We start from the raw sequence: 27,981 nt of genomic DNA, 5'->3' as shown, positions 1-27,981 counted from the left end.
TAAATATAAACGGAATACAATGATTTGCAAATCCTTTTCAACCCATATTCAGTTGAATATGCTACAAAGACAACATATTTGATGTTCAAACTCATAAACTTTTTTTTTTGCAAATATTAATTAACTTAGAATTTCATGACTGCAACATGTGCCAAAGTAGTTGGGAAAGGGCATGTTCACCACTGTGTTACATCACCTTTTCTTTTAACAACACTCAAACGTTTGGGAACTGAGGAAACTAATTGTTGAAGCATTGAAAGTGGAATTCTTTCCCATTCTTGTTTTATGTAGAGCTTCAGTCCTTCAACAGTCCGGGGTCTCCGCTGTCGTATTTTATGCTTCATAATGCGCCACACATTTTCCGTGGGAGACAGGTCTGGACTGCAGGCGGGCCAGGAAAGTACACACACTCTTTTTTTACGAAGCCACGCTGTTGTAACGTGCTGAATGTGGCTTGGCATTGCCTTGCTGAAATAAGCAGGGGCGTCCATGAAAAAGACGGCGCTTAGATGGCAACATATGTTGTTCCAAAACCTGTATCTACCTTTCAGCATTAATGATGCCTTCACAGATGTGTAAGTTATCCATGCCTTGGGCACTAATGCACCCCCATACCATCACACATGCTGGCTTTTGAATTTTGCGTCGATAACAGTCTGGATGGTTCACTTCCCCTTTGGTCCGGATGACACAATGTCGAATATTTCCAAAAATAATCTGAAATGTGGACTTGTCAGACCACAGAACACTTTTCCACTTTGCATCAGTCCATTTTAGATGACCTCGGGCCCAGAGAAGCCGGCACCATTTCTGGATGTTGTTGATAAATAGCTTTCGCTTTGCATAGTAGAGCTTTAACTTGCACTTACAGATGTAGCGACCAACTGTATTTAGTGACAGTGGTTTTCTGAAGTGTTCCTGAGCCCATGTGGTGATATCCTTTAGAGATTGATGTGGGTTTTTGATACAGTGCCGTCTGAGGGATGGAAGGTCACGGTCATTCAATGTTGGTTTCCGGCCATGCCGCTTACGTGGCGTGATTTCTCCAGATTTTCTGAACCTTTTGATGATATTATGGAGCGTAGATGTTGAAATCCCTCAATTTCTTGCAATTGCACTTTGAGAAAGGTTGTTCTTAAACTGTTTGACTATTTGCTCACGCAGTTGTGGACAAAGGGGTGTACCTCGCCCCATCCTTTCTTGTGAAAGACTGAGCATTTTTTGGGAAGCTGTTTTTATACTCAATCATGGCACCCACCTGTTCCCAATTAGCCTGCACACCTGTGGGATGTTCCAAATAAGTGTTTGATGAGCATTCCTCAACTTTATCAGTATTTATTGCCACCTTTCCCAACTTCCTTGTCACGTTTTGCTGGCATCACATTCTAAAGTTAATAATTTGAAAAGACTAACATTTTTACAGTTTGAACATCAAATATGTTGTCTTTGTAGCATATTCAACTGAATATGGCTTGAAAAGGATTTGCAAATCATTGTATTCTGTTTATATTTACATCTAACACAATTTCCCAACTCCTATGGAAACAGTTTTTGTACAATCACACCCCCACTCCTCACCCCACAGTGGCACAAGTTTAAAAAGTGTGTGGTAAAGTATCTTCTTAGGAAGCCAAAACATGTTGTAAAATGTTCTCTTTGAAGCCAAAAGGCGTGCTAACATGTCGTCTTGGGAGCCAAATCGATTGCTAATGACTCCTATTATGATGCTAAGTGCCTTCTCAGAAGCCAACACCTGTGCTAGTGTTCTTGTGGAGGTTGCCCCCTAGTGGGTTCTCCAGACCACCAATCACCGACATGAGAGCAGGATTCAGGTTCACAACTCTGCTTTATTTTCTCCACAAGTCTCCCGGGTGCTTTTCAGCAATTGTCTTTTCCTCTCTTGCTCTCACTCGCCAACACCTCTCTCCTCCTGGCTGCTGCCGTATAACAGAGGGACAGGTGATTAGATAACCAGGCCCAGGTGGGCCATGTATGCACCTGTCGCTGATTTTGAGGCCGGTCCTGGCACACCCCGTTGCGCTGCAGGCCCGCAGGCCACGCCCCCCTCCACAGTCCTCTTGGGAGCCAAAACGTTTGCAAAATGTTGCTCTTGAGAGCCAAAACTTGTGCTAAGGTGTCCACTTGGGAGCCAAAACGTGTGCAAAAGTTTGCTCTCGGGAGCCAAAATGTGTGCTTAAGTGTCCTCTTGGGAGCCAAAATTTGTGCTAAAGTGTCCTTGGGAGCCAAAACGTGTGCTAAGTTTTGCTCTTGGGAGCTAAAACGTGTGCTAAAGTGTCTTCTTGGGAGCCAAAACGTGTGCTAAATTTTGCTCTTGGGAGCTAGAACGTGCTAAATAGTCCTCTTGGGAGCCAAAGCGTGTGCTAAATTTTGCTCTCGGGAGCATAAACATGTGCTAAAATGTCCTCTTGGGAGCCAAAGCGTGTGCAAAATTTTGCTCTCGGGAGCTAAAATGTGTACTAAAGTGTCCTCTTGGGAGCCAAAACGTGTGCAAAATTTTGCTCTTGGGAGCTAAAACATGTGCTAAAGTGTCCTCTTGGAAGCCAAAGCGTGTGCTAAATTTTGCTCTCGGAGCTAAAACGTGCTAAGAGGAAGCGTGTGCAAAATTTTGCTCTCGGGAGCTAAAATGTGTACTAAAGTGTCCTCTTGGGAGCCAAAACGTGTGCTAAATTTTGCTCTTGGGAGCTAAAACATGTGCTAAAGTGTCCTCTTGGGAGCCAAAGCATGTGCTAAATTTTGCTCTTGGGAGCTAAAACATGTGCTAAAGTGTCCTCTTGGAAGCCAAAGCGTGTGCTAAATTTTGCTCTCGGAGCTAAAACGTGCTAAGTGGAAGCGTGTGCAAAATTTTGCTCTCGGGAGCTAAAATGTGTACTAAAGTGTCCTCTTGGGAGCCAAAACGTGTGCTAAATTTTGCTCTTGGGAGCTAAAACATGTGCTAAAGTGTCCTCTTGGGAGCCAAAGCATGTGCAAAATTTTGCTCTTGGGAGCTAAAACATGTGCTAAAGTGTCCTCTTGGAAGCCAAAGCGTGTGCTAAATTTTGCTCTCGGAGCTAAAACGTGCTAAGTGGAAGCGTGTGCAAAATTTTGCTCTCGGGAGCTAAAATGTGTACTAAAGTGTCCTCTTGGGAGCCAAAACGTGTGCTAAATTTTGCTCTTAGGAGCTAAAACATGTGCTAAAGTGTCCTCTTGGGAGCCAAAGCGTGTGCTAAATTTTGCTCTCGGGAGCTAAAACATGTGCTAAAGTGTCCTCTTGGAAGCCAAAGCGTGTGCTAAATTTTGCTCTCGGAGCTAAAACGTGCTAAGTGGAAGCGTGTGCAAAATTTTGCTCTCGGGAGCTAAAATGTGTACTAAAGTGTCCTCTTGGGAGCCAAAACGTGTGCTAAATTTTGCTCTTGGGAGCTAAAACATGTGCTAAAGTGTCCTCTTGGGAGCCAAAGCGTGTGCTAAATTTTGCTCTTGGGAGCTAAAACATGTGCTAAAGTGTCCTCTTGGAAGCCAAAGCGTGTGCTAAATTTTGCTCTCGGAGCTAAAACGTGCTAAGTGGAAGCGTGTGCAAAATTTTGCTCTCGGGAGCTAAAATGTGTACTAAAGTGTCCTCTTGGGAGCCAAAACTTGTGCTAAATTTTGCTCTTGGGAGCTAAAACATGTGCTAAATAGTCCTCTTGGGAGCCAAAGCATGTGCTAAATTTTGCTCTGGGGAGCCTAAACATGTGCTAAAGTGTTCACTTGGTAGCCAAAACGTGTGCTAAAGTGTCCTCTTGGGAGCCAAAGCGTGTGCAAAATTTTGCTCTCGGGAGCTAAAATGTGTACTGAAGTGTCCTCTTGTGAGCCAAAACGTGTGCTAAATTTTGCTCTCGGGAGCATAAACATGTGCTAATGTCTTCATTTGGGAGCCAAACTTTGTGCTAAAGTGTCCTCTTGGAAGCCAAAGCGTGTGCAAAATTTTGCTCTCGGGAGCCAAAATGTGTGCTAAAGTGTCCTCTTGGGAGCCAAAATTTGTGCTAAAGTGTCCTTGGGAGCCAAAGCGTGTGCTAAATTTTGCTCTTGGGAGCTAAAACGTGCTAAAGTGTTCACTTGGGAGCCAAAACGTGTGCTAAAGTGTCCTCTTGGGAGCCAAAGCGTGTGCAAAATGTTTGTCTCTGGAGCTAAAATGTGTGCTAAAGTTTGCATTTGGGAGCCAAAATGTGTGCTATATTGGCACCCCTCCATTTGTGTCAGATAAGGCAGCACTTAATCCAGAAAATTGTTGAAATGACAAATGCTTTGGTATTCACATGTTTATTTATTTAGTTTGCATTGGAACAAAACAAAAAAAGCCAAATCTGATAATATTTTACACAGAACTACAAAAGTGGACTGGACTATTTGGTAGCACACCCTTTGGAAAAAAGAAGTGACATCCATGGCTTCCTGCGACCATCAATGAGTTTCTTACACCTTGCTACTGGACTTGTGGACCACTCTTCTTTTGCCAACTGCTTCAAGTCTCTCAGATTTGAAGTTCTCCCAACTGCCGTTTTTAGATATCTCCACTTATGTTCAATAGATTTAGATCTGGAGTCATGTTGGCCACTTCACAACTTTGAATTAACATTTTTACATGAACAGTTTGTTGGACTTCCGTATTTCCTTGAATGCCGCCGGGGCGCTAATTATTTTAAAACCTCTTCTCACTCCGGCACTTACCAAAGGCATGTGGTAAATTTAGGCCTGCGCTTATAAATTTGAGTGTGATGTAAGGATACCATCATGAAAAGCACATTTAATAAAAAAACGTTCTTATGGTCTTACCTTTACTTATAAATGAAGTCCATGCGCAGCTCCTTCTGATCAAAAGCATCGATAACTTGTTTATAGAAGTCTTCCTTATCTTTCTTCAGTTTTAAAAGTCTCTCTGTCTCGATGGAGATCTTCCTTTATTACCTCCTGCTTCGATTGAAAGTCCAGTTTAGAAAACAGTTTTATTTTAGATATGTAATCCTCCATGTTAAAAGTGCAAGCGAGAGGAAAAAATAAAGGATCGCTGCTCACTCTTGCTGCTTGTTGTCACTTCTTCTGCAGCCGAGTAGTCGCAAGAAGGATCACTAGCGCCCTCTACCACCAGGAGGCGGGAGTCATTTAATGACTCATATTTGACACACGCAGCTACGGTATATTAATAAAACATAGCTGCTTACTGTTCTTTTTAGCATATTCAATAGCTTGGACCTTAAATCCTACTGAATAGCTCTTAATCTTCTTCCCTCTATGCGATTTGAAATGATTGAAATCAGCCTCTCCATTTTGAAAATGATGACAGGTGAAGTGTCACTCGTGACGTGACGAGTTTGACCCGGTGGAAATTCTAGACATACGCTAATTATTTTGCGAAACGAGTTTGACTTGGCGGAAATTCTAGACATGCGCTAATAAAAATGATATTTTGCGGCGGTAAATGGTAATACTAAGCATGCGTTAATTATTTTGCGAAACGAGTTTGACCCGGCAGTAATTCTAGGCAGGCGCATACTATATACCCGGCGGCAATTCAAGGAAATACGTACTTGCTTTAAAATCATAAGTCAAGCAGATATTTAAGTATTTATCTTTATTTGAACAATAGCATTGTTTTGAAATGTATGATGATGTTGTACGGGAGTCATTTAATGACTCATATTTGACACACGCAGCTACGGTATATTAATAAAACATAGCTGCTTACTGTTCTTTTTAGCATATTCAATAGCTTGGACCTTAAATCCTACTGAATAGCTCTTAATCTTCTTCCCTTTATGCGATTTCAAATGATTGAAATCAGCCTCCTCCATTTTGAAAATGACGACAGGTGAAGTGTGGTACTTGCTATAAAATCATAAGTCAAGCAGATATTTAAGTATTTATCTTTATTTGAACAATAGCATTGTTTTGAAATGTATGATGATGTTGTACTTTGTTTTATTATTAGAGATGATTACGGTGTAAATATGTCATTTTACACAGTACATTTGTTTTTGTAATACATTTATTAAAAAAAAAAAAGTACTTTATTTACACATTTCCACACTTTCGGGGCCACAGAAATTGACGTGAGTTTGAGACCTTTGACTTAGTGGAATGATGATGTCGTCTTGGGAAGAAGGGCGTGTGTCGGTGTTCTACCTTCAAAGTGGAGCAGGAAGTGTGGGATAGGGCTTCGCTAGAAGGGGACCTAACCTGTTCTTCAAGTCATTGTTGATGTCAAAGCTCGTCGCAGTGTCCTCGCACATTCTCCGCTAGAACCTTCCGCCATGGCGCTGCGCCCACGTGCGTCCTCCCAACCGGGGAAACTCTCCTTCCTGCAGTCTTCCAAAGCCACCTCGTCTCTTCGCCCGAGGGCCGTGTCCTCGCGCTCGGGCTCGGTGCTGGAAGACGAGCTGTCCTGCCCCGTCTGCTGCGAGATCTTCCGGGAGCCCGTGGTGCTGAAGTGCAGCCACAGCTTCTGCAGGGCGTGCCTGCAGCAGTTCTGGAACAAGAAGAAGGCCCGGCGCGAGTGTCCCATCTGCCGCCGGAAGTGCTCCCTGACCGAGCCCACCGTCAGCCTGGCGCTGAAGAACGTGGCGGACACCTTCCTGAGGGAGCAGCAGAGGCAGGAGGGCGGCCTCGCGCTCGGGACCACGGAGGCCAAGGTGGAGGAGGTGAGGTGCGGCGTCCACGGCGAGGTCCTCAAGCTCTTCTGTCTGGATGATCTGCAAGTTCTGTGCTGCGTCTGTCACACCTCCAAGAAGCACCAGGGCCATGGAGTGTGTCCTTTGGAAGAAGGAGCACACGACCTCAAGGTACATTTCTATTTCAACTATGTTTACTTTTTTTAGTCATGAAAAGACGTAGAGTTGATTTTTGAAAGCGACAATTTATTTGACACGCACGTGTTCCCTGGGCAGGAGGAGCTGAAGAAAGAACTGATTCCCGTGAAGAAGAATCTGCGTCGCCTGTATGAGGCCAAGCAGGAGTGTGATGACACAACCGTGCACATCCAGGTATCAACAAACACATGCTGCTGGGGGGGTCACCCGGGGGTCGCCTTTTCATGTCAGGGAGGAGTTACAAACAATACCAATTGTTTTGGAAACAATTACCTGAACTTATGATCATAAATGGCCTAGTGCAGGGGTCACCAACCTTTTTGGCTGAGAAAGCCAAATATTTAGGGTCCGCCAGGCCGCTGTGGAGTCATTTGCAAAGGGCCAAGGACCCTATTGAAACTGCTGTGTTTTATTAGGGTCCGCCCTGCAATGGCAAAGGACATCCATGTCCTTTGCCATGCAAGGACCCTATTGAATCTGTAGCGTTTTATTATTATTATTATTATTCTTTATTATTATTCTTCCGCACCGTCGCGCCCCAATATCACCCCTTTAACATATTCCAAAACTCACCAAAGTTGACACACGCGTCGGTCTACCGTGACACCACAACATATTAAGGAACCAAACCCCAAAAATGAAAATTGCGCTCTAGCGCCCCCTAAAAGGAAACAAAAAACAGACTGCTTGTAACTTCCGTTAGGAATGTCGTAGAGACATGAAACAAAAACCTCTGTGTAGGTCTGACTGAGATCTACATTTCCAATAAAAAACGTCTATACCCAAAATCAACAGAAATGTTGCAAAAACTCATTCAAAGCAAAATTTTCGCTAAAAAATGCTATTTTTGCCCCTTTGAGCTGTAATTTGACCCCCTTAAAATGCTTCAAAACTCACCAAACTTGGCACACACATCAGGACTCGCAGAAATTGCAATCTAATGAAAAAAAAAAAAAAAAAAATCAAAATTGCGCTCTAGCGCAATTTTTTAATAAAACACAGAAAAAACTGCTTACAGGAAGAAAACACAGACAAAACTGCTTGCAACTTCCGGTAGGAATGTCGGAAAGACATGAAACGAAAACTTCTAGGTAGGTCTGACTTAGACCTACATTTCGATAATCGACATCCTTCGGCAAAAATCAACAGGAAGTTAAAAATTGCCCCTTCAAAATAAAAGTTTTGTGAAAACCCGTCACCTTTTTCAAATCGAAACTCCTCCCAGTGCGTTTGTCGTTTCGGCTTCAAACTCGCACAGGAGAGGGATTGAACCCTTTTAAAAAAAGTGGTCGAACACATTTTTTATAAGTTCTCCGGTTTGGATTTTACGCGCCTTCAAAAAACCCCTGCGCAAAGTTTCCTAAAAAATGTCTTTTTTGCCTCTTTAAACTGTAATTTGACCTACTTAAAATGCTTCAAAGTGCAAGTTAAAGCCCTACTATGCCAAGCAAAAGCCATTTATCAACAACATCCAGAATTGTCGATCTGTAATTTCACCCCCTTAACATGCTTCAAAACTCACCAAATTTTACACACATATCAGGACTGGCAAAAACTGCCATCTAATAAAAAACCAAACCCCAAAAATCTAAATTGCGCTTAGCGCCCCCTAGGAAAAAACCCAGACAAAACTGCATGTAACTTCTGTTAGAAATGTCGTAGAGACATGAAATAAAAACCTCTCTGTTGGTTTGACTAAGATCGGGACCCGGGACACGGCGGCGGCAGCCAACGGCGGACCCGACCAACGCTGCTTGCAGCTTTAATTATTATTCTTCTTTCTTTCTTTCTTTCTTCCGCACCGTCGCGCCCCAATTTCACCCTCTTAACATATTTCAAAACTCACCAAATTTGACACACGCGTCGATCTTTCATGCCTTCCCAACATATTAGGTAGCCAAATCATAAAAATCAAAATTGCGCAATAGCGCCCCCTAGGAAGAAAAAAAAAAGAGACTGCTTGTAACTTCCGTTAGGAATGTCGTAGAGACATGAAACAAAAACCTCTATGTAGGGCTGACTTATACCTAAATTTCATAATAGTATCTTCTGGGGCAAAAATCAACAAAAATTTTGCAAAACCCTTTCAAAGCAAAATTTTTACAAAAAATGCTATTTTTGCCTCTTTGAGCTGTAATTTGACCCCCTTAAAATGCTTCAAAACTCACCAAACTTGGCACACACATCAGAACTGGCAGAAATTGTGATTTAATGAAAAAAAAAAATTATAAAACTCAAAATTGCGCTCTACAAAATTTTTGGAATAAAACACAGAAAAAACTGCTTCCAGGAAGAAAACATAGACAAAACTGCTTGTAACTTCCGGTAGGAATGTCGGAAAGACATGAAACAAAAACTTCTATGTAGGTCTTACTTAGACCTACATTTTAATAATTGACAGCTAGCAGAAAAAATCAACAGGAAGTTGACAATTACCCCTTCAAAATAAAAGTTTTCGTGAAAACCCGTAACCTTTTTCAAATCGAAACTCCTCCCAGTGCGTTTGTCGTTTCGGCTTCAAACTCGCACAGGAGAGAGATTGAACCCTTTTAAAAAAAGTGGTCGGACAAAATTGTGATAAGTTTTAAGGGTTTGATTTTACGCGCCCTCAAAGATCCCCTGCGCAAATTTTCCTAAAAAAGATAATTTTTACCTCTTTGAGCTGTAATTTGACCCCCTTAAAATGCTTCAAAACTCACCAAACTTGGCACACACATCAGGACTGGCAACAATTGCGAGCTGATAAAAAAACCAAACCCCAAAACTCAAAATTGTGCTCTAGCGCCCCCTAGGAATACAACACAGACAAACTACTCCTAGGAAGAAAACAAAGACAAAACTGCTTGTAACTTCCGGTAGGAATGTCGTAGAGACATAAAACAAAAACCACTATGTAGGTCTGACTTAGACCTACATTTGAATAATTAACATACTTTGGCAAAAATCAACAGGGAGCTTGATATTTTCACTTCAATACAACAACTGCATTACTTTCACAATGCATTAAATAGTGGCACCAAGGCTTCTCCTGCCGTGGGGCTCGGGGACAGCAACCCAAGGCGCGCTCGCACCTTCGCACCCTAATTTGACCCCCTTAACTTACTTCAAAACTCACCAAATTTGACACACACATCGGTATGGAGCGGCAGACCAACTTATTAAGCAACCAAACCCCAAAACTTAAAATTGCAAGCTAGCGCCCCCTAGGAAGAGACAAAAAACAGACTGCTTGTAACTTCCGTTAGGAATGTCGTAGAGACATGAAACAAAAACCTCTGTGTAGGTCTGACTTAGACCTACATTTCCAATAAACACTTCTGTACCTAAAATCAACAGGAAGTTAGCAAAAACCCCTTCAAAACAAAATCTTCGCAAAATATGCCTTTTTTGCCTCTTTGAACTGAAATTTGACACCCTTAAAATGCTTCAAAGTGCAAGTTAAAGCTATACAATGCCAAGCGAAAGCCATTTATCAACAACATCCAGAAACGCAAATCTATAATTTGACCCCCTTAACATGCTTCAAAACTCACCAAATTTTACACACACATCAGGACTGGTGAAAATTGCCATCCAATAAAAAAACCAAACCCCAAAAATGAAAATTGTGCTCTAGCGCCCCCTAGGAAAATAAACTGATAAAACTGCTTGTAAATTCTGTTAGGAATGTCGTAGAGTGATGAAACAAAAACTTCTATGGAGGTCTGACTAAGATCGGGACTCGGGACACGGCAGCGGCGGTGGCGGCGGCGGCGGCGGCGGCGGCGGACCCGACCAACGCTGCTTGCAGCTTTAATTATTATTCTTTCTTTCTTTCTTTATTCCGCACCTATGCGCTGTAATTTAACCCCCTTAACATGCTTCAAAACTCACCAAATTTGACACACACATCGGTCTGGCATGCCTTCCCAACTTATTAGGCAGCCAAACCAGAAAAATCAAAATTGCGCGCTAGCGCCCCCTAGGAAAAAAAAAAACAGACTGCTTGTAACTTCCGTTAGGAATGTCGTAGAGACATGAAGCGAAAACCTCTATATAGGGCTGACTTAGACCTAGATTTCATAATCGTATCTTCTTGGGCAAAAATCAACCAAAATTTTGCAAAAACCCATTCAAAGCAAAATTTTCGCAAAAAATGCTATTTTTGCCTCTTTGAGCTGTAATTTCACCCCCTTTAAATGCTTCAAAACTCACCAAACTTGGCACACACATCAGGACTGGCAGAAATTGCGATCTAATGAAAAAACAAACCCCAAAATCAAAAAAATGCGCTCTTTAATAAAACACAGCAAAAACTGCTCCTAGGAAGAAAACATAAACAAAATTGCTTGTAACTTCCAGTAGGAATGCCGGAAAGTCATGAAACAAAAACTTCTATGTAGGTCTCACTTAGACCTAGATTTTAATAATTGACATTCTACGGAAAAAAATCAACAGGAAGTTGGCAATTACCCCTTCAAAATAAAAGTTTTGTAAAAACCCGTCACCTTTTTCAAACGTAAACTCCTCCTAGTGCGTTTGTCGTTTCGGCTTCAAACTCGCACAGGAGAGAGATTGAACCCTTTTGATTAAAACTATCCAACAAAGTTTTGATTACTGCTCCGGTTTTGATTTTATGACCCTTCAAAGAACCACTGCGCTGATGCTGCTGCGCTGCTGTTGTCTCAGGATGGCTGCTTGAAAGCAGGAAGCATTAGCGTGCCCACACAATGCAGAGAAGGTAGGTGCACTAGACAAAAGTATTGGGACACTCAGGACTTTCACTGGGCAAAAGTATTGGGACACGTACGACTTACACTAGGCAAAAGAATTGGGACACTTAGGACTAACAGTAGACAATGACAATGTGAAATGGAATTCATTCTTTTATGTCCACAAAACCTTATAATAATAGTAGCTACTATCCATCCATCCATCTAACGCTTATCCGAGTTTGGGTCACGGGGGCAGCGGCCAAAGGCGGACCCGACCAACGCAGCTTGCAGCTTTAATTTAAAATGTATTTCCTTGAGAGCCATTTAATAGTTTTTAACACTGAAAATAACTAAATGCCTGCATTTATTATGTCTCTTGTTATTTTTGATAACATTGTTATTCTGAAGCTAACCAATAATAAATAAAATACTTCTTACCATGAATGCGCCTTTTTGAACAGGATATTTTGACACTGTGATTACCAACATAATTAAGTAGGTAGGTATGTTTTGTTATTGCCCAAGAACAACAACACTTTGTTAATTGACTGATTGATTTGATTAGACAAACAGTGTTTAGGGTCAAAGAACAGCTATGGGGGAAAAAAACTCCAGACCAAAGCATATATACCTATCACAACATACAACTCCAGACTTGCAACAGAGGGGAGGGAGTGGGAGCTACGATGGCGGGCTGCAGCTCTTCAGGATGAATTATTGGATGAATTATTCATTACTTACCGCGTTAAGCAATGTCAGCTAAGATTTATCAGAGAGCCAGATGCAGTCATCAAAAGAGCCACATCTGGCTCAAGAGCCATAGGTTCCCTACCCCTGCCCTAGTGGTTAGAGCAGGGGTCACCAACCTTTTTGAAAGCAAGAGCTACTTCTTGGGTACTGATTAATGCGAAGGGCTACCAGTTTGATACACACTTAAATAAATTGCAAGGAAATAGCCAATTTGCTCAATTTACCTTTAATAAATAAATATATCTATATAAAAATGGGTATTTCTGTCTGTCATGCCGTCGTACATTTTTTTTTTTCCTTTTACGGAAGTTTTTTTGTAGAGAATAAATGATGAAAAAAACACTTAATTGAACGGTTTAAAAGAGGAGAAAACACGAAAAAATTTAAATAAAATTTTGAAACATAGTTTATCTTCAATTTCGACAATGAAACCGAAAAAAAGAAGGGAAAAACGAGCTAATTTGAATCTTTTTGAAAAAATTATTTATGGAACATCATTAGTAATTTTTCCTGAGTAAGATTAATTTTACAATTTTGATGACATGTTTTAAATAGGTTAAAATCCAATCTGCACTTTGTTAGAATATATAACAAATTGGACCAAGCTATATTTCTAACAAACACAAATCATTATTTCTTCTAGATTTTCCAGAACAAACATTTTAAAAGAAATTCAAGTCTTTGAAATAAGATTTAAATTAGATACTACAGATTTTCTGGATTTGCCAGAATATTTTTTTAAATTTTAATCATGAATTTGAAGAAATTTTTCACAAACATTCTTCGTCGAAAAAACAGAAGCTAAAATGAAAAATTTAATTAAAATTCATTTATTATTCTTTACAATAAAACAATTAATTTACTTGAACTTTGATTTAAATTGTCAGGAAAGAAGAGGAAATGTTAGACTGGTCACATCTAGTCTTCGTCTTAGATTGGTCACATCTAGTCTTAGATCGGTCACATCTAGTCCTAGATGGGTTACATCTAGTCTTAGATCGGTGACATCTAGTCCTAGATGGGTTACATCTAGTCTTAGATCGGTGACATCTAGTCCTAGATGGGTTACATCTAGTCTTAGATCGGTGACATCTAGTCTTAGATCGGTGACATCTAGTCCTATATCGGTCACATTTAGTCTTAGTCTTAGATTGGTCAAATTTTGTCTTAGATTGGTCACATCTAGTCCTACATCGGTCACATATAGTCTTAGATTGGTCACATCTAGTCTTAGATTGGTCACATCTAGTCTTAGTCTTAGATCAGTCACATCTATTCTTAGATCGGTCACATCTAGTCTTAGATCGGTCACATCTAGTCTTAGACTGGTCACATCTAGTCTTAGACTGGTCACATGTAGTCTTAGATCGGTCGCATCTAGTCTTAGACTGGTCGCATCTAGTCTTAGACTGGTCGCATCTAGTCTTAGACTGGTCGCATCTAGTCTTAGACTGGTCACATCTAGTCTTAGACTGGTCACATCTAGTCTTAGATCGGTCGCATCTAGTCTGAGACTGGTCACATCTAGTCTTAGATCGGTGACATCTAGTCCTATATCGGTCACATTTAGTCTTAGTCTTAGATTGGTCAAATTTTGTCTTAGATTGGTCACATATAGTCCTATATCGGTCACATCTAGTCTTAGTCTTAGATTGGTCAAATTTCATCTTAGATTGCTGACATCTAGTCTTATTCTTAGATCGGTCACATCTAGTCCTAGATCGGTCACATCTAGTCTTAGACTGGTCACATCTAGTCTTAGTGTTGGATCAGTTATATCTAGTCTTAGACTGGTCACATCTAGTCTTAGTCTTAGACTGGTCACATCTAGTCTTAGACTGGTCACATCTAGTCTTAGATTGGTCACATCTAGTCTTAGTCTTAGATCGGTCACATCTAGTCTTAGTCTTAGATCAGTCACATCTAGTCTTAGGTCGGTCACATCTAGTCTTAGATCGGTCACATCTAGTCTTAGACTGGTCACATCTAGTCCTAGATGGGTTACATCTAGTCTTAGATCGGTCGCATCTAGTCTTAAACTGGTCGCATCTAGTCTTAAACTGGTCACATCTAGTCTTAGATCGGTGACATCTAATCCTAAATCGGTCACATTTAGTCTTAGTCTTAGATTGGTCAAATTTTGTCTTAGATTGGTCACATATAGTCCTAGATCGGTCACATCTAGTCTTAGATTGGTCACATCTAGTCTTAGATTGGTCACATCTAGTCTTAGACTGGTCACATCTAGTCTTAGACTGGTCACATCTAGTCTTAGACTGGTCACATCTAGTCTTAGATTGGTCACATCTAGTCTTAGACTGGTCACATCTAGTCTTAGACTGGTCACATCTAGTCTTAGTCTTAGATTGGTCACATCTAGTCTTAGACTGGTCACATCTAGTCTTAGTCTTAGACTGGTCACATCTAGCTTTCAAAATGCGCTTGATACATTTAGTACGGAGTTAGCAGATCTATTTGATAGATTCCATTTCATGTTCTATGTTCCTCCTCACACTTTTCTGTGGTATCTCAACAACAACAAAAAAGATCTAGATGTTCATTGAAGTTTGCTGAAGTGTTCATGAAAAGCAGATCAAGGAAGTTGCCTACAGCCACGAGGGTTAAGTTCAAATATTCCACATGGAAGACGTGTGACTGAACCATGTCCACGCCTGCACAGAACCAGGCTCAGGCCTCAGAGAAGCAGGTCAGGGAGGACTTTGAGCAGCTGCGAGACTTCCTGCAAAAGGAGGAAGCGGCGCGGCTGGCCGCCCTGCAGCAGGAGGAGGAGGAGAAGCGGGAGCTGGTGAGGAAGAAGTCTGAGAGCATCACCAGAGACATCTTGACCTTCTCGCACGCCGTCATCGCCGTGGAGAACGAGATCGCGTCCGGCGACGCCCTCTTCCTGCAGGTACGAGGCCTCGTCTTGGCCGCCATCCAACGTCCTTATCAGTGATAATAACCACACCTGTCTTCTCGCTGTAGAATTACCCAAACACCAAGAAGAGGTAAGAACTCCTCCTTCATCACACGTGCTACGACTTGACCTTGAGCTGACACTTTGTCGTCAAAGGGCACAGCTGCCGCAGAAGGACCCGGAGAAGGTGTCCGGCGCTCTTATTGACGTGGCCAAACATGTCAGCTCCCTCAAGTACCATGTTTGGGAGAAGATGGTGGACATGGTTCAGTACAGTAAGCATCATTAGACTGTGGTGTCAGTCTTCTACTTCATGCTTGCAAATATCAGTGGTCAGGTGGAGGCTTGTACGGCATAGCGGTAATAGTATGGCACAGTATCGCCGTACCAACGAATCAAAAGCGGTACTATACCCTCTTTGAAAAGTACCGGTTCCCAATTACCGTATTTCCTTGAATTGCCGCCGGGGCGCTAATTAATTTAAAACCTCTTCTCACTCCGGCACTTACCAAAAACATGCGGTAAATTTATACAGCATTATTCACATGTGAATAATATAAATATAGTCTATTGTACAGCATTATTCACATGTGAATAACATAAACACAGTCCATTATACATCCTATTTCCGATGTGAATAATGTAAATAGTCTATTATGCAGCATTATTCACATGTGAATAATATAGTCTATTATACAGTATTATTCAGATGTGAATGATGTAAATAGACTATTATACATCATTATTCACATGTGAATAATATAAATACAGTCTATTATACAGCATTATTCACATGTAAATAATATAAATACAGTCCATCATACAGCATTATTCACATGTGAATAATATAAATACAGTCTATTATACAGCATTATTCACATGTGAATAATATAAATACAGTCTATTATACAGCATTATTCACATGTGAATAATGTAAATACAGTCTATTATACAGCATTATTCACATGTGAATAATAGTCTATTATGCAGCATTATTCACATGTGAATAATATAAATACTGTCTATTATACAGCATTATTCACATGTAAATAATATAAATACAGTCTATTATACAGCACTATTCACATGTGAATAATATAAATACAGTCTATTATACAGCATTTTTTACATGTGAATAACATAAACACAGTCCATTATACATCGTATTTCAGATGTGAATAATGTAAATAGTCTATTATGCAACATTATTCACATGTGAATAATATAGTCTATTATACATCATTATTCACATGTGAATGATGTAAATACAGTCTATTATGCAGCATTATTCACATGTGAATAATATAAATATTGTCTATTATACAGCATTATTCACATGTAAATAATATAAAAACAGTCTATTATACAGCATTATTCACATGTGAATAATATAGTCTATTATACATCATTATTCACATGTGAATAATATAAATACTGTCTATTATACAGCATTATTCACATGTAAATAATATAAATACAGTCTATTATACAGCATTATTCACATGTGAATAATATAGTCTATTATACATCATTATTCACATTTGAATAATATAAATACAGTCTATTGTACAGCATTATTCACATGTGAATAATATAAATACAGTCTATTATACAGCATTATTTACATGTGAATAACATAAACACAGTCCATTATACATCGTATTTCAGATGTGAATAATGTAAATAGTCTATTATGCAACATTATTCACATGTGAATAATATAGTCTATTATACAGCATTATTCAGATGTGAATGATGTAAATAGACTATTATACATCATTATTCACATGTGAATAATATGAATACAGTCTATCATACAGCATTATTCACATGTGAATAATATAAATACAATCTATTATACAGCATTATTCACATGTGAATAATGTAAATACAGTCTATTATATAGCATTATTCACATGTGAATAATATAAATACAGTCTATTATACAGCATTATTCACATGTGAATAATATAAATACAGTCTATTATACAGCATTATTCACATGTGAATAATATAAATACAATCTACTATACAGCATTATTCACATGTGAATAATGTAAATACAGTCTATTATATAGCATTATTCACATGTGAATAATATAAATACAGTCTATTATACAGCATTATTCACATGTGAATAACATAAATACAGTCTATTATACAGCATCATTCACATGTGAATAATATAAATACAGTCAGCATTATTCACATATGAATAATATGAATACAGTCTATTATACAGCATTATTCACATGTGAATAATGCTGTATAATAGACTGTATTTATGTTATTCACATGTGAATAATATAAATACAGTCTATTATACAGCATTATTCACATGTGAATAACATAAATACAGTCTATTATACAGCATTATTCACATGTGAATAACATAAATACAGTCTATTATACAGCATTATTCACATGTGAATAATATAAATACAGTCTATTATACAGCATCATTCACATGTGAATAATATAAATACAGTCAGCATTATTCACATATGAATAATATGAATACAGTCTATTATACAGCATTATTCACATGTGAATAATATAAATACAGTATTATACAGCATTAAATACAGTCTATTATACAACATTATTCACATGTGAATAACATAAATACAGTCTATTATGCAGCATTATTCACATGTGAATAATATAAATACAGTCTATTATGCAGCATTATTCACATGTGAATAATATAAATACAGTCTATTATGCAGCATTATTCACATGTGAATAATATAAATACAGTCTATTATGCAGCATTATTCACATGTGAATAATATAAATACAGTCTATTATACAGCATTATTCACATGTGAATAATATAAATACAGTCTATTATACAGCATTATTCAGGTGTGAATAATATAAATACAGTCTATTATACAGCATTATTCACATGTGAATAATATAAATAGTGTATTATACAGCATTATTTACATGTGAATAATATAAATACAGTCTATTATACAGCATTATTCACATGTGAATAATATAAATACAGTCTATTATACAGCATTATTATCATTTGAATAATATAAATATAGTCAATTATACAGCATTATTCACATGTGAATAATAGTCTATTATGCAGCATTATTACCATGTGAATAATATAAATACAGTCTATTATACAGCATTATTCACATGTGAATAATGTAAATACTGTCTATTATACAGCATTATTCACATGTGAATAATATAAATACAGTCTATTATACAGCATTATTCACATGTGAATAATATAAATACAGTCTATTATACAGCATCATTCACATGTGAATAATATAAATACAGTCTATTATACATTATTATTCACATGTGAATAATATAAATACAGTCTATTATACAGCATTATTCACATGTGAATAATATAAATACAGTCTATTATACAGCATCATTCACATGTGAATAATATAAATACAGTCTATTATACATTATTATTCACATGTGAATAATATAAATACAGTCTATTATACAGCATTATTCACATGTGAATAATATAAATACAGTCTATTATACAGCATTATTCACATGTGAATAATATAAATACAGTCTATTATACAGCATTATTCACATGTGAATAATATAAATACAGTCTATTATACAGCATCATTCACATGTGAATAATATAAATACAGTCTATTATACAGCATTATTCACATGTGAATAATATAAATACAGTCTATTATACAGCATTATTCACATGTGAATAATATACAGTCCATTATACAGCATTATTCACATGTGAATAATGTAAATACAGTCTATTATACAGCATTATTCACATGTGAATAATATAAATACAGCATATTTCACATGTTCTACTTTGCACCTGGTTTTTACTTGGTGACAAATGACATTTGCTTCTGTTGCAGCGCCCATCACCCTGGACCCCAACACGGCGTACTCCTGGTTGTCCATCTCCAAGGACCTGACCAGCGTGGCCAACAGCGGCTCTCTGCAGCAGCTCCCGGCCAACCCCGAGCGCTTCGGCCACTTCGTCTTCGCCCTGGGCTCCGAGGGCTTCTCCTCGGGCCGCCATGCCTGGGAGGTGGAGGTGGGCGACAAGGTGGACTGGATGCTGGGCGTGGTCAGGGGGTCCGTGGACAGAAAAGGCCGCATCTCCGGCTGCCCCGAGGGCGGCTTCTGGATGATATCGCACTACGAGGGGGAATACTCGGCCATGACCAGACCCAGCACTCGCTTGCAGCTGGAGGGGGAGCTGACCAGAGTCCGGGTCCAGCTGGACTACGACGCCGGTGAGGTGACCTTCTCCAACCCTATCAGCATGATGCCCATCTACACCTTTAAGGACTTCTTTACCGACATCATGTACCCCTTCTTCTGCCCTGGAGCAAACATCAACGGGAATAACCCCGACCCCCTCAAGATCTGCCCAGCTACAGTGGCCGTGTGGAACAGCGCCACCTGGTGACATGTAAGCAACACCAATCAATCTTGCAGAATCACATTTGGCTTCACGTTGGTGCAACATGTTGCTTGGTAGTCCAGGAAGTCTTACATGGTGGACATGACCTTCAGCATCCCCTCTACGCTGCTTTTGCCATCAATTTCCTCCTAAGAAACATTTTCAAAACATCAACATGTGCTTCTGTGGCCACACACCTAGCTTACCACCATCAAATGTGAATGTGTACATTGCTTACCATATAAATCTAATCCATCCATCCATTTTGGAGTCCCAGGCATACTTTCCAACCCTCCCGGATTTTCCGGGAGATTCCTGAAATTCGGCGCCTCTCCTGAAAACCTCCCGGGACAAATTTTCTCCCGAAATTCAGGCGGAGCTGGAGGCCACGCCCCCTCCTGCTCCATGCGGACCTGAGTGAGGTGTCGACAGCCTGTTTTCACGTTTGCTTTCCCACAATATAAACAGCGTGTTTGCCCAATGACGTTATAACTGTAGAATGATCGAGGGCGAGTTCTTTGTTTTTATGTGGGTTTATTGTTAAGCAGTTTTATTAACGTCCTCCCAGCGCGGTAACAACACACAACAACAGCAGTCACGTTTTCATCTACCTTAAAGCAGTTCGTCTGCCGTAAACAGCAATGTTGTGACACTCTTAAACAAGACAATACTGCCACCTACTGTACTTTTCAGGCCAGGCTAGGGAGAGATGGAAGATTCCAGACTCTAGTGCAGTGGTTCTCAACCTTTTTTCAGTGATGTAACCCCTGTGAACATTTTTTTTAATTCAAGTACCCCCTAATCAGAGCAAAGCAGTTTCGGTTGAAAAAAAGAGATAAAGAAGTAAAATACAGCACTATGTCATCAGTTTCTGATTCATTAAATTGTAAAACAGTGCAAAATATTGCTCATTTGTAGTGGTCTTTCTTAAACTGTTTGGAAAAAAAAGATATATAAATAAACAAGTGATTCAATTCTAAATGCAGATTTCTCCACATAGAAGTAATCATCAACTTAAAGTTCCTTCTTTGGGGATTGTAATAGAGATCCATCTGGATTCATCAACTTACTTCTAAACATTTCTTCACAATAAAAGAAATCTTTAGCATCAATATTTATGGAACATGTCCACAAAAAATCTAGCTGTCAACACTGAATATTGCATTGTTGCATTTAATTTCACACTTTATGAACTTACATTCATATTTTGTTGAAGTATTATTCAATAAATATATTTATAAAGGATTTTTGAATTTTTGCTATTTTTAGAATATTTTTGAAAAAATCTCACGTACCCCTTGGCATACCTTCAAGTCCCCCCAGGGGTACACTTACCCCCATTTGAGAACCACTGCTCTAGTCGATGGGGAGGTCTACTTTGACGCATGTACAGTTCATCCCACTTCCGGTTTCTCGTCCTCGGAAAGCATGTTTACAAGTTCCATACATGGAAGACATGACGTCACCCGAAGAAGAAAACTTCCGCGGAAAAATGGGTGGCTTGTCTGTCAGTCAAAGCTTCGCACGCCCTGGAACTTAAAGGCCGACTGAAATGAGATGTTCTTATTTAAACGGGGATAGCAGCTCCATTCTATGTGTCATACTTCATCATTTCCCCATATTGCCATATTTTGGCTGAAAAGATTTAGTAGAGAACATCCACCATAAAGTTTGCAACTTTTAGTGGCTAATAAAAAAGCCTTGCCTGTACCGGAAGTAGCAGACGTTGTGCGCGTGACGTCACGGGTTGTGGAGCTCCTCACATCTGAAGATTGTTTACAATCATGGCCACCAGCAGCCAGAGCGATTCAGACCAATAAAGCGACGATTTCCCCTTTAATTTGAGCGAGGATGAAAAATCCGTGGATGAGGAAAGTGAGAGTGAAGGATCAGAAGAAAAAAAAAAGAGGGCAGTGGGAGCGATTCAGATGTTATTAGACACATTTACGAGGATAATTCTGGAAAATCCCTTATCTGCTTATTGTGTTACTAGTGTTTTAGTGAGATTATATAGTCGTACCTGAAAGTCGGAGGGGTGTGGCCATGGGTGTGGTGACCGCCAGTGTCTCTGAGGGAAGCCAGGCAGCTGCCTCTTTGACAGGTGCAGGAGGAATGACACGAGCTCCGCTCATGTCTACGGTAAGAGCCGACTTATTACCACAATTTTTCTCACCGAAAAAATAATAGTCTATTATACAGCATTATCATTTGAATAATATAAATATAGTCAACTATATAGCATTATTCACATGTGAATAATGTAAATGCAGTCTATTATACAGCATTATTCACATGTGAATAATAGTCTATTATGCAGCATTATTCACATGTGAGTAATATAAATACAGTCTATTATGCAGCATTATTCACATGTGAATAATATAAATACAGTCTATTATGCAGCATTATTCACATGTGAGTAATATAAATACAGTCTATTATACAGCATTATTCACATGTGAATAATATAAATACTGTCTATTATACAGCATTATTAATATTTGAATAATATAAATACAGTCTATTATACAGCATTATTCACATGTGAATAATATCAATACAGTCTATTATACAGCATTATTAATATTTGAATAATATAAATACAGTCTATTATACAGCATTATTCACATGTGAATAATATAAATACTGTCTATTATACAGCATTATTCACATGTGAATAATATAAATACAGCATATTTCACATGTGGTAGAGAACCATGTTCGCTTGACCGCTCTGTTCCATATTAAAGCTTCACCGTCATCTTTAGGGAATGTAAACAAAGAAACACCGGCTGTGTTTGTGTTGCTACAGCCGGCCTCAATACACCACTTCCCACCAACAGCTTTCTTCTTTGACGTCTCCATTATTCATGGAACAAATTGCAAAAGATTCAGCAACACAGACGTCCAGAATACTGTGGAATTATGCGATTAAAGCAGACTATTTATAGCCGTGATCTGTACTGGAAGAACATGTCGGCTACAACCGGTGACATCACAAGCACGTGTCATCACAAGCGTCATCATACCGTGACGTTTTCAACAGGATACTTGGCGGGAAATTTAAAATTGCAATTTAGTAAACTAAAGCGGCCGTATTGGCATGTGTTGCAATGTTAATATTTCATCATTGATATATAAACTATCAGACTGCGTGGTCGCTAGTAGTGGCTTTCAGTAGGACTTTAAGCTGCTTGAGCGCCTTCAAATTGATGGAAATTGACAAGTGGACCCCGACTTAAACACGTTGAAAAACTTATTGGGGTGTTACCATTTAGTGGTCAATTGTAGGGAATATGTACTGTACTGTGCAATCTACTAATAAAATATGTACTGTACTGTGCAATCTACTAATAAAATATGTACGGTACTGTGCAATCTACTAATAAAATATGTACGGTACTGTGCAATCTATTAATAAAATATGTACTGTACTGTGCAATCTACTAATAAAATATGTACTGTACTGTGCAATCTACTAATAAAATATGTACTGTACTGTGCAATCTACTAATAAAATATGTACTGTACAATCTACTAATAAAATATGTACTGTACTGTGCAATCTACTAATAAAATATGTACGGCACTGCAATCCACTAATAAAATATGTACGGTACTGCGCAATCTACTAATAAAATATGTACGGTACTGTGCAATCTACTAATAAAATATGTACGGTACTGTGCAATCTACTAATAAAATATGTACTGTACTGTGCAATCTACTAATAAAATATGTACTGTACTGTGCAATCTACTAATAAAATATGTACGGTACTGTGCAATCTACTAATAAAATATGTACTGTACTGTGCAATCTACTAATAAAATATGTACGGTACTGTGCAATCTACTAATAAAATATGTACTGTACTGCGCAGTCTACTAATAAAATATGTATGGTACTGTGCAATCTACTAATAAAATATGTACTGTACTGTGCAATCTACTAATAAAATATGTACTGTACTGTGCAATCTACTAATAAAAGCCTCAAGCAATCCATCAAATTATTTTCTTGCACAAATCAACTCAGTTTTTCTCAATGCAACTTGTGTTGTCCTGAAGTCAATCGTTAATATTATTTACTTAATGATACTTTTGTATTAGTGACTGCAATGCTTTAATTTGGAGCTAAATTTGTTTTAATTTATTATATGCTATAATCGCTAAACAGCAGTTAGTTGATGTCACTTCTGGTAAATTACTTCCTGTTTGTTGATTTGTGGTATCCAATCGAAAGCAAGTCGTACATGTTGTGGTCTTCTGTCGTCATTTCTGTTGTCATTCTGCACCAGGGGTCACCAACACCAGGTCGCCCGTAAGGACCAGATGAGTCGCCCGCTGGCCTGTTCTAAAAATAGCTCAAATAGCAGCACTTACCAGTGAGCTGCCTCTATTTTTTAAATTGTATTTATTTACTAGCAAGCTGGTCTCGCTTTGCTGGACATTTTTAATTCTAAGAGAAACAAAACTCAAATAGAATTTGAAAATCCAAGAAAGTATTTTAAAGACTTGGTCTTCACTTGTTTAAATAAATTAATTTATTTGTTTACTTTGCTTTTTATAACTTTCAGAAAGACCATTTTAGAGAAAAAATACAACCTTAAAAATGATTTTAGGATTTTTAAACAAATATACCTTTTTACCTTTTAAATTCCTTCCTCTTCTTTCCTGACAATTTACATCAATTTTCAAGTACTTTTTTTGATTGTAAAGAATAATAAATGCATTTTAATTTAATTCTTCATTTTAGCTTCTGTTTTTTTGACGAAGAATATTTATGAAATATTTCTTCAAACTTATGATTAAAATTCCAGAAAAATATTCTGGCAAATCTAGAAAATCTGTAGAATCAAATTGAAATCTTATTTTAAAGGCTTTTGAATTTCTTTTAAAAAATTTTTACTGGAAAATCTAGAAGAAATAATGATTTGTCTTTGTTAGAAATATAGCTTGGTTCAATTTGTTATATATTCTAACAAAGTGCAGATTGGATTTTAACCTATTTAAAACATGTCATCAAAATTCTAAAATGAATCTTAATCAGGAAAAATGACTAATGATGTTCCATAAATTATTTTTTTTTTTTTTCAAAAAGATTCAAATTAGCTAGTTTTTCTCTTCATTTTTTTTCGGTTGAATTTTGAATTTTAAAGAGTCGAAATTGAAGATAAACTATGTTTCAAAATTAAATTTTAATTTTTTTCCTGTTTTCTCCTCTTTTAAACCATTCAATTAAGTGTTTTTTTCATCATTTATTTTCTACAAAAAACCTTCCGTCAAAGGAAAAAAAATGTAAGACGGAATGACAGACAGAAATACCCATTTTTTTATACATAGATCTATTAAATAAAGATAAATTGAGCAAATTGGCTATTTCTGGCAATTTATTGAAGTGTGTATCAAACTGGTAACCCTTTTCATTAATCAGTACCCAAGAAGTAGCTCTTGCTTTCAAATAGGTTGCTGACCCCTGAACTACACAAAGCGGCGAAGAAGCAATGCCATAAGTTGTCTTTAACACGTTGACAACATTTTAAAGACACATTAAGAAGGAGAACAGTGCCGATATGTGGAATAGATAGATAGTACTTTATTGATTCCTTCAGGAAAATTACAATTCCAGCAGCAGTGTACAGAGTTGAGATCAATTTAAAAAGTAAAAAGCAAATAATGGGGGTTTAAAAGGAAACAAAATAGAGAAATATTACAAAAAGAATAAAAACGAAGGCAATATAACAGTAAAATAAGAATAGAATTGTCAAATTCGATACAATGTGTTCAAGTCATCCAGGCAGACGGGAGTCTCCCTCTGCTGGACATTTTTGGACATGACAGTTACATTTTGTACGGTGGTTCTCAAATGGGGGCACGCGTACCCCTGGGGGGACTTGAAGGTATGCCAAGGGGTACGTGAGATTTTTCAAAAATATTCTAAAAATAGCAAAAATTCAAAAATCCTTTATAAATATATTTATTGAATAATACTTCAAGAAAATATGAATGTAAGTTCATAAAGTGTGAAAAGAAATACAACAATGCAATATTCAGTGTTGACAGCTAGATTTTTTTTGTGGACATGTTCCATAAATATTGATGTTAAAGATTTCTTTTTTTGTGAAGAAATGTTTAGAATGAAGTTGATGGATCTCTATTACAATCCCCAAAGAGGGCACTTTAAGTTGATGATTACTTCTATGTGGAGAAATCTTTATTTAGAATTGAATCACTTGTTTATTTCTCAACAAGTTTTTAGTTTTTTTTATATCTTTTTGTCCAAATAGTTCAAGGAAGACCACTACAAATGAGCAATATTTTGCACTTGTGGCTCCAAAATGACAACACTGGCTCGGTTTCTTAAAGACGGGCTCTTTACTTGAGTTTGAAGCCGTGAAAACTGCAGGACAAGACATGAACTACAATGGTTTTAAAAACAGTTCAGTCCCAGGCAAACAAGGTGCCAAACAAAAATAGCTACCTGGTGGCCGCCTGCCACTTGGGAGGTTCTTGGGCAGCAAACACTCCAGTGTTGTGCAACTACACAAAATCAAACCAATGCACTCCTCAAATATACACAACATTTCAACACAATGTGACAAATAACTTGTTCAGCTAGTCAAATGTTCCCCACGGCTGCTGATGGCCCAAAGTCCTTTGCATGCCTGCAACTCCAAACACCAAATCTCGCGAGAACAGCGGTGTGACAAAGAAAATAAATTGTCCTTTTTATAGTAACCCAAATGTGTCTTATTTACAAAAAATATAACATGACTTCAGAACCTTCAGAACCGGGCTTCACGTTGGCAGAGGGGTTAGTGCGTCTGCCTCACAATACGAAGGTCTTGTAGTCCTGGGTTCAAATCCAGGCTCGGGATCTTTCTGTGTGGAGTTTGCATGTTCTCCCCGTGAATGTGTGGGTTCCCTCCGGGTACTCCGGCTTCCTCCCACCTCCAAAGACATGCACCTGGGGATAGGCCCCTCCCACCTCCAAAGACATGCACCTGGGGATAGGTTGATTGGCAACACTAAATTGGCCCTAGTGTGTGAATGTGAGTGTGAATGTTGTCTATCTGTGTTGGCCCTGCGGTGAAGTGGCGACTTGTCCAGGGTGTACCCCGCCTTCCGCCCGATTGTAGCTGAGATAAGCGCCAGCACCCCCGTGACCCCGAAAGGGAATAAGCGGTAGAAAATGGATGGATGGATGGATGGACTTCAGAACCATAATAATTTACAACAAAAAATGTTAATCCTTAAAACAAAAAATGTTCAGTGTAAGTTTTCAACAACACTTACACAATGTTATACAATTGAATAAATCAGAAAGTGATGACATAATGCCGTATTTTACTTCTTTATCTCGTTTTTTTCAAGCATAAATGCCTTGCTCCGATTACTTGAATTAAAAAAGCTTGAGAACCACTGCCGATATATGACTTAAGCGTACATGACTACAACCACAACATCATTCAAGTTTTGAGCTAAATACAAAAATTTCAAAGGTATTCAACATAATTGTGATCCAAGTGAAGATAGAACGTTCCCCTGCAGTAAAGTCCTTGGCATTGACCTCCAAAACATGCCCGCTCTGGGTGGTGCGCACTTCCTGTCCAGCCGCGCACGCCAAGCTTTTCCACCTGCTCCCCGGGGGCCGGGCTCATCTCCTCCTCATTGACGTGGCCCCCCAATGCCAGCAGCTTCCGGGACCTGGACCACGAAAGAGTCGTCAGGCTGTACTTTCCTCTCCTGACTCTGCGGCCTGGAGGTTCTCTCCTGTGCAAATACTGGGCTGGGTCCTTGATCAGGGGACTCCAGGAGAAACTCTAGCTTGGGTTTGGTAGCGTGCAGACTTTAAAGGCAAATGCAAGGCAGAAGGACTCTGCTGAGAAGTATTTCCTCGCCAGGAACTTCAGTAAAGTTAAGGGATGGAAGATTTTGATATCGCTGCCATTTAGTTTCCACAAGTGTTTGTGTTCAACTCCTCTTCCCACTTTATTTCACTTATATTAACCTGGACTTCATTATTATTTTCTGTTATAATAAAGGAAAAAATGATGAACGATGACATTGTTTTAGTTGTGGTGTTGCTGTAAATTAAATTGGATTAATCACGGTTAAATCATGTTTTATGTTCCATGATCCAAGAGGGAATGTATATGCACTTTCACTTTCACTTTCACTTCCACTTCCAGCCATGTGTCCTTTTCCGCTATAACTGGAAAATAAGCATTTTCAAACTTTACATTTCCCACCTTTGTGAGATCATCCACTGTGAGGCCACTTTCTTCAAGGAGTTCTCCAAAAAAAGGCCCAAATAATAAAAAGTTATGTTTTT

At 38.5% G+C, this 27,981-nt stretch overlaps 1 protein-coding gene across 5 annotated transcripts; it reads left to right on the top strand.

The window, feature by feature from the left end:
* Positions 1-57: 57 nt before the first annotated feature.
* trim35-12 (tripartite motif containing 35-12) lies at positions 58-27,711 on the top strand. Of its 5 annotated transcripts, none has more exons than XM_061905167.1 (8): positions 58-6,812; positions 6,918-7,013; positions 14,964-15,194; positions 15,269-15,291; positions 15,357-15,475; positions 19,091-19,474; positions 19,571-19,653; positions 27,261-27,711. In XM_061905167.1, the coding sequence occupies exons 1-7, from the start codon at positions 6,285-6,287 to the stop codon at positions 19,648-19,650; spliced, it is 1,461 nt and encodes a 486-aa protein (XP_061761151.1). In that variant the 5' UTR covers positions 58-6,284; the 3' UTR covers positions 19,651-19,653; positions 27,261-27,711. The 5 variants fall into 5 exon arrangements, with proteins under 5 accessions (XP_061761151.1, XP_061761150.1, XP_061761149.1 ...); XM_061905166.1 differs by having other exon boundaries at positions 27,198-27,711; XM_061905165.1 differs by having other exon boundaries at positions 60-6,812; positions 19,091-19,653.
* Positions 27,712-27,981: the final 270 nt, after the last annotated feature.

The sequence above is a fragment of the Nerophis ophidion genome, linkage group LG07 (genome assembly GCF_033978795.1).
Source record: "Nerophis ophidion isolate RoL-2023_Sa linkage group LG07, RoL_Noph_v1.0, whole genome shotgun sequence".
Taxonomy (NCBI): Eukaryota; Metazoa; Chordata; class Actinopteri; order Syngnathiformes; family Syngnathidae; genus Nerophis; species Nerophis ophidion.
The sequence above is the reverse complement of the archived record's forward strand: the minus strand, read 5'-3'. Positions and strand labels throughout refer to the sequence as shown.

What these genes read in the sequence shown, in the direction of transcription:
- trim35-12 (XM_061905165.1), top strand. Translation starts at nt 6,285, where the DNA reads ATGGCGCTGCGCCCACGTGCGTCCTCCCAACCGGGGAAACTCTCCTTC. An exon ending in GCGACGCCCTCTTCCTGCAG is followed by an intron (nt 15,195 to 15,268) that starts GTACGAGGCCTC and finishes TTCTCGCTGTAG; the next exon opens with AATTACCCAAACACCAAGAA. An exon ending in GGTGGACATGGTTCAGTACA is followed by an intron (nt 15,476 to 19,090) that starts GTAAGCATCATT and finishes CTTCTGTTGCAG; the next exon opens with CGCCCATCACCCTGGACCCC.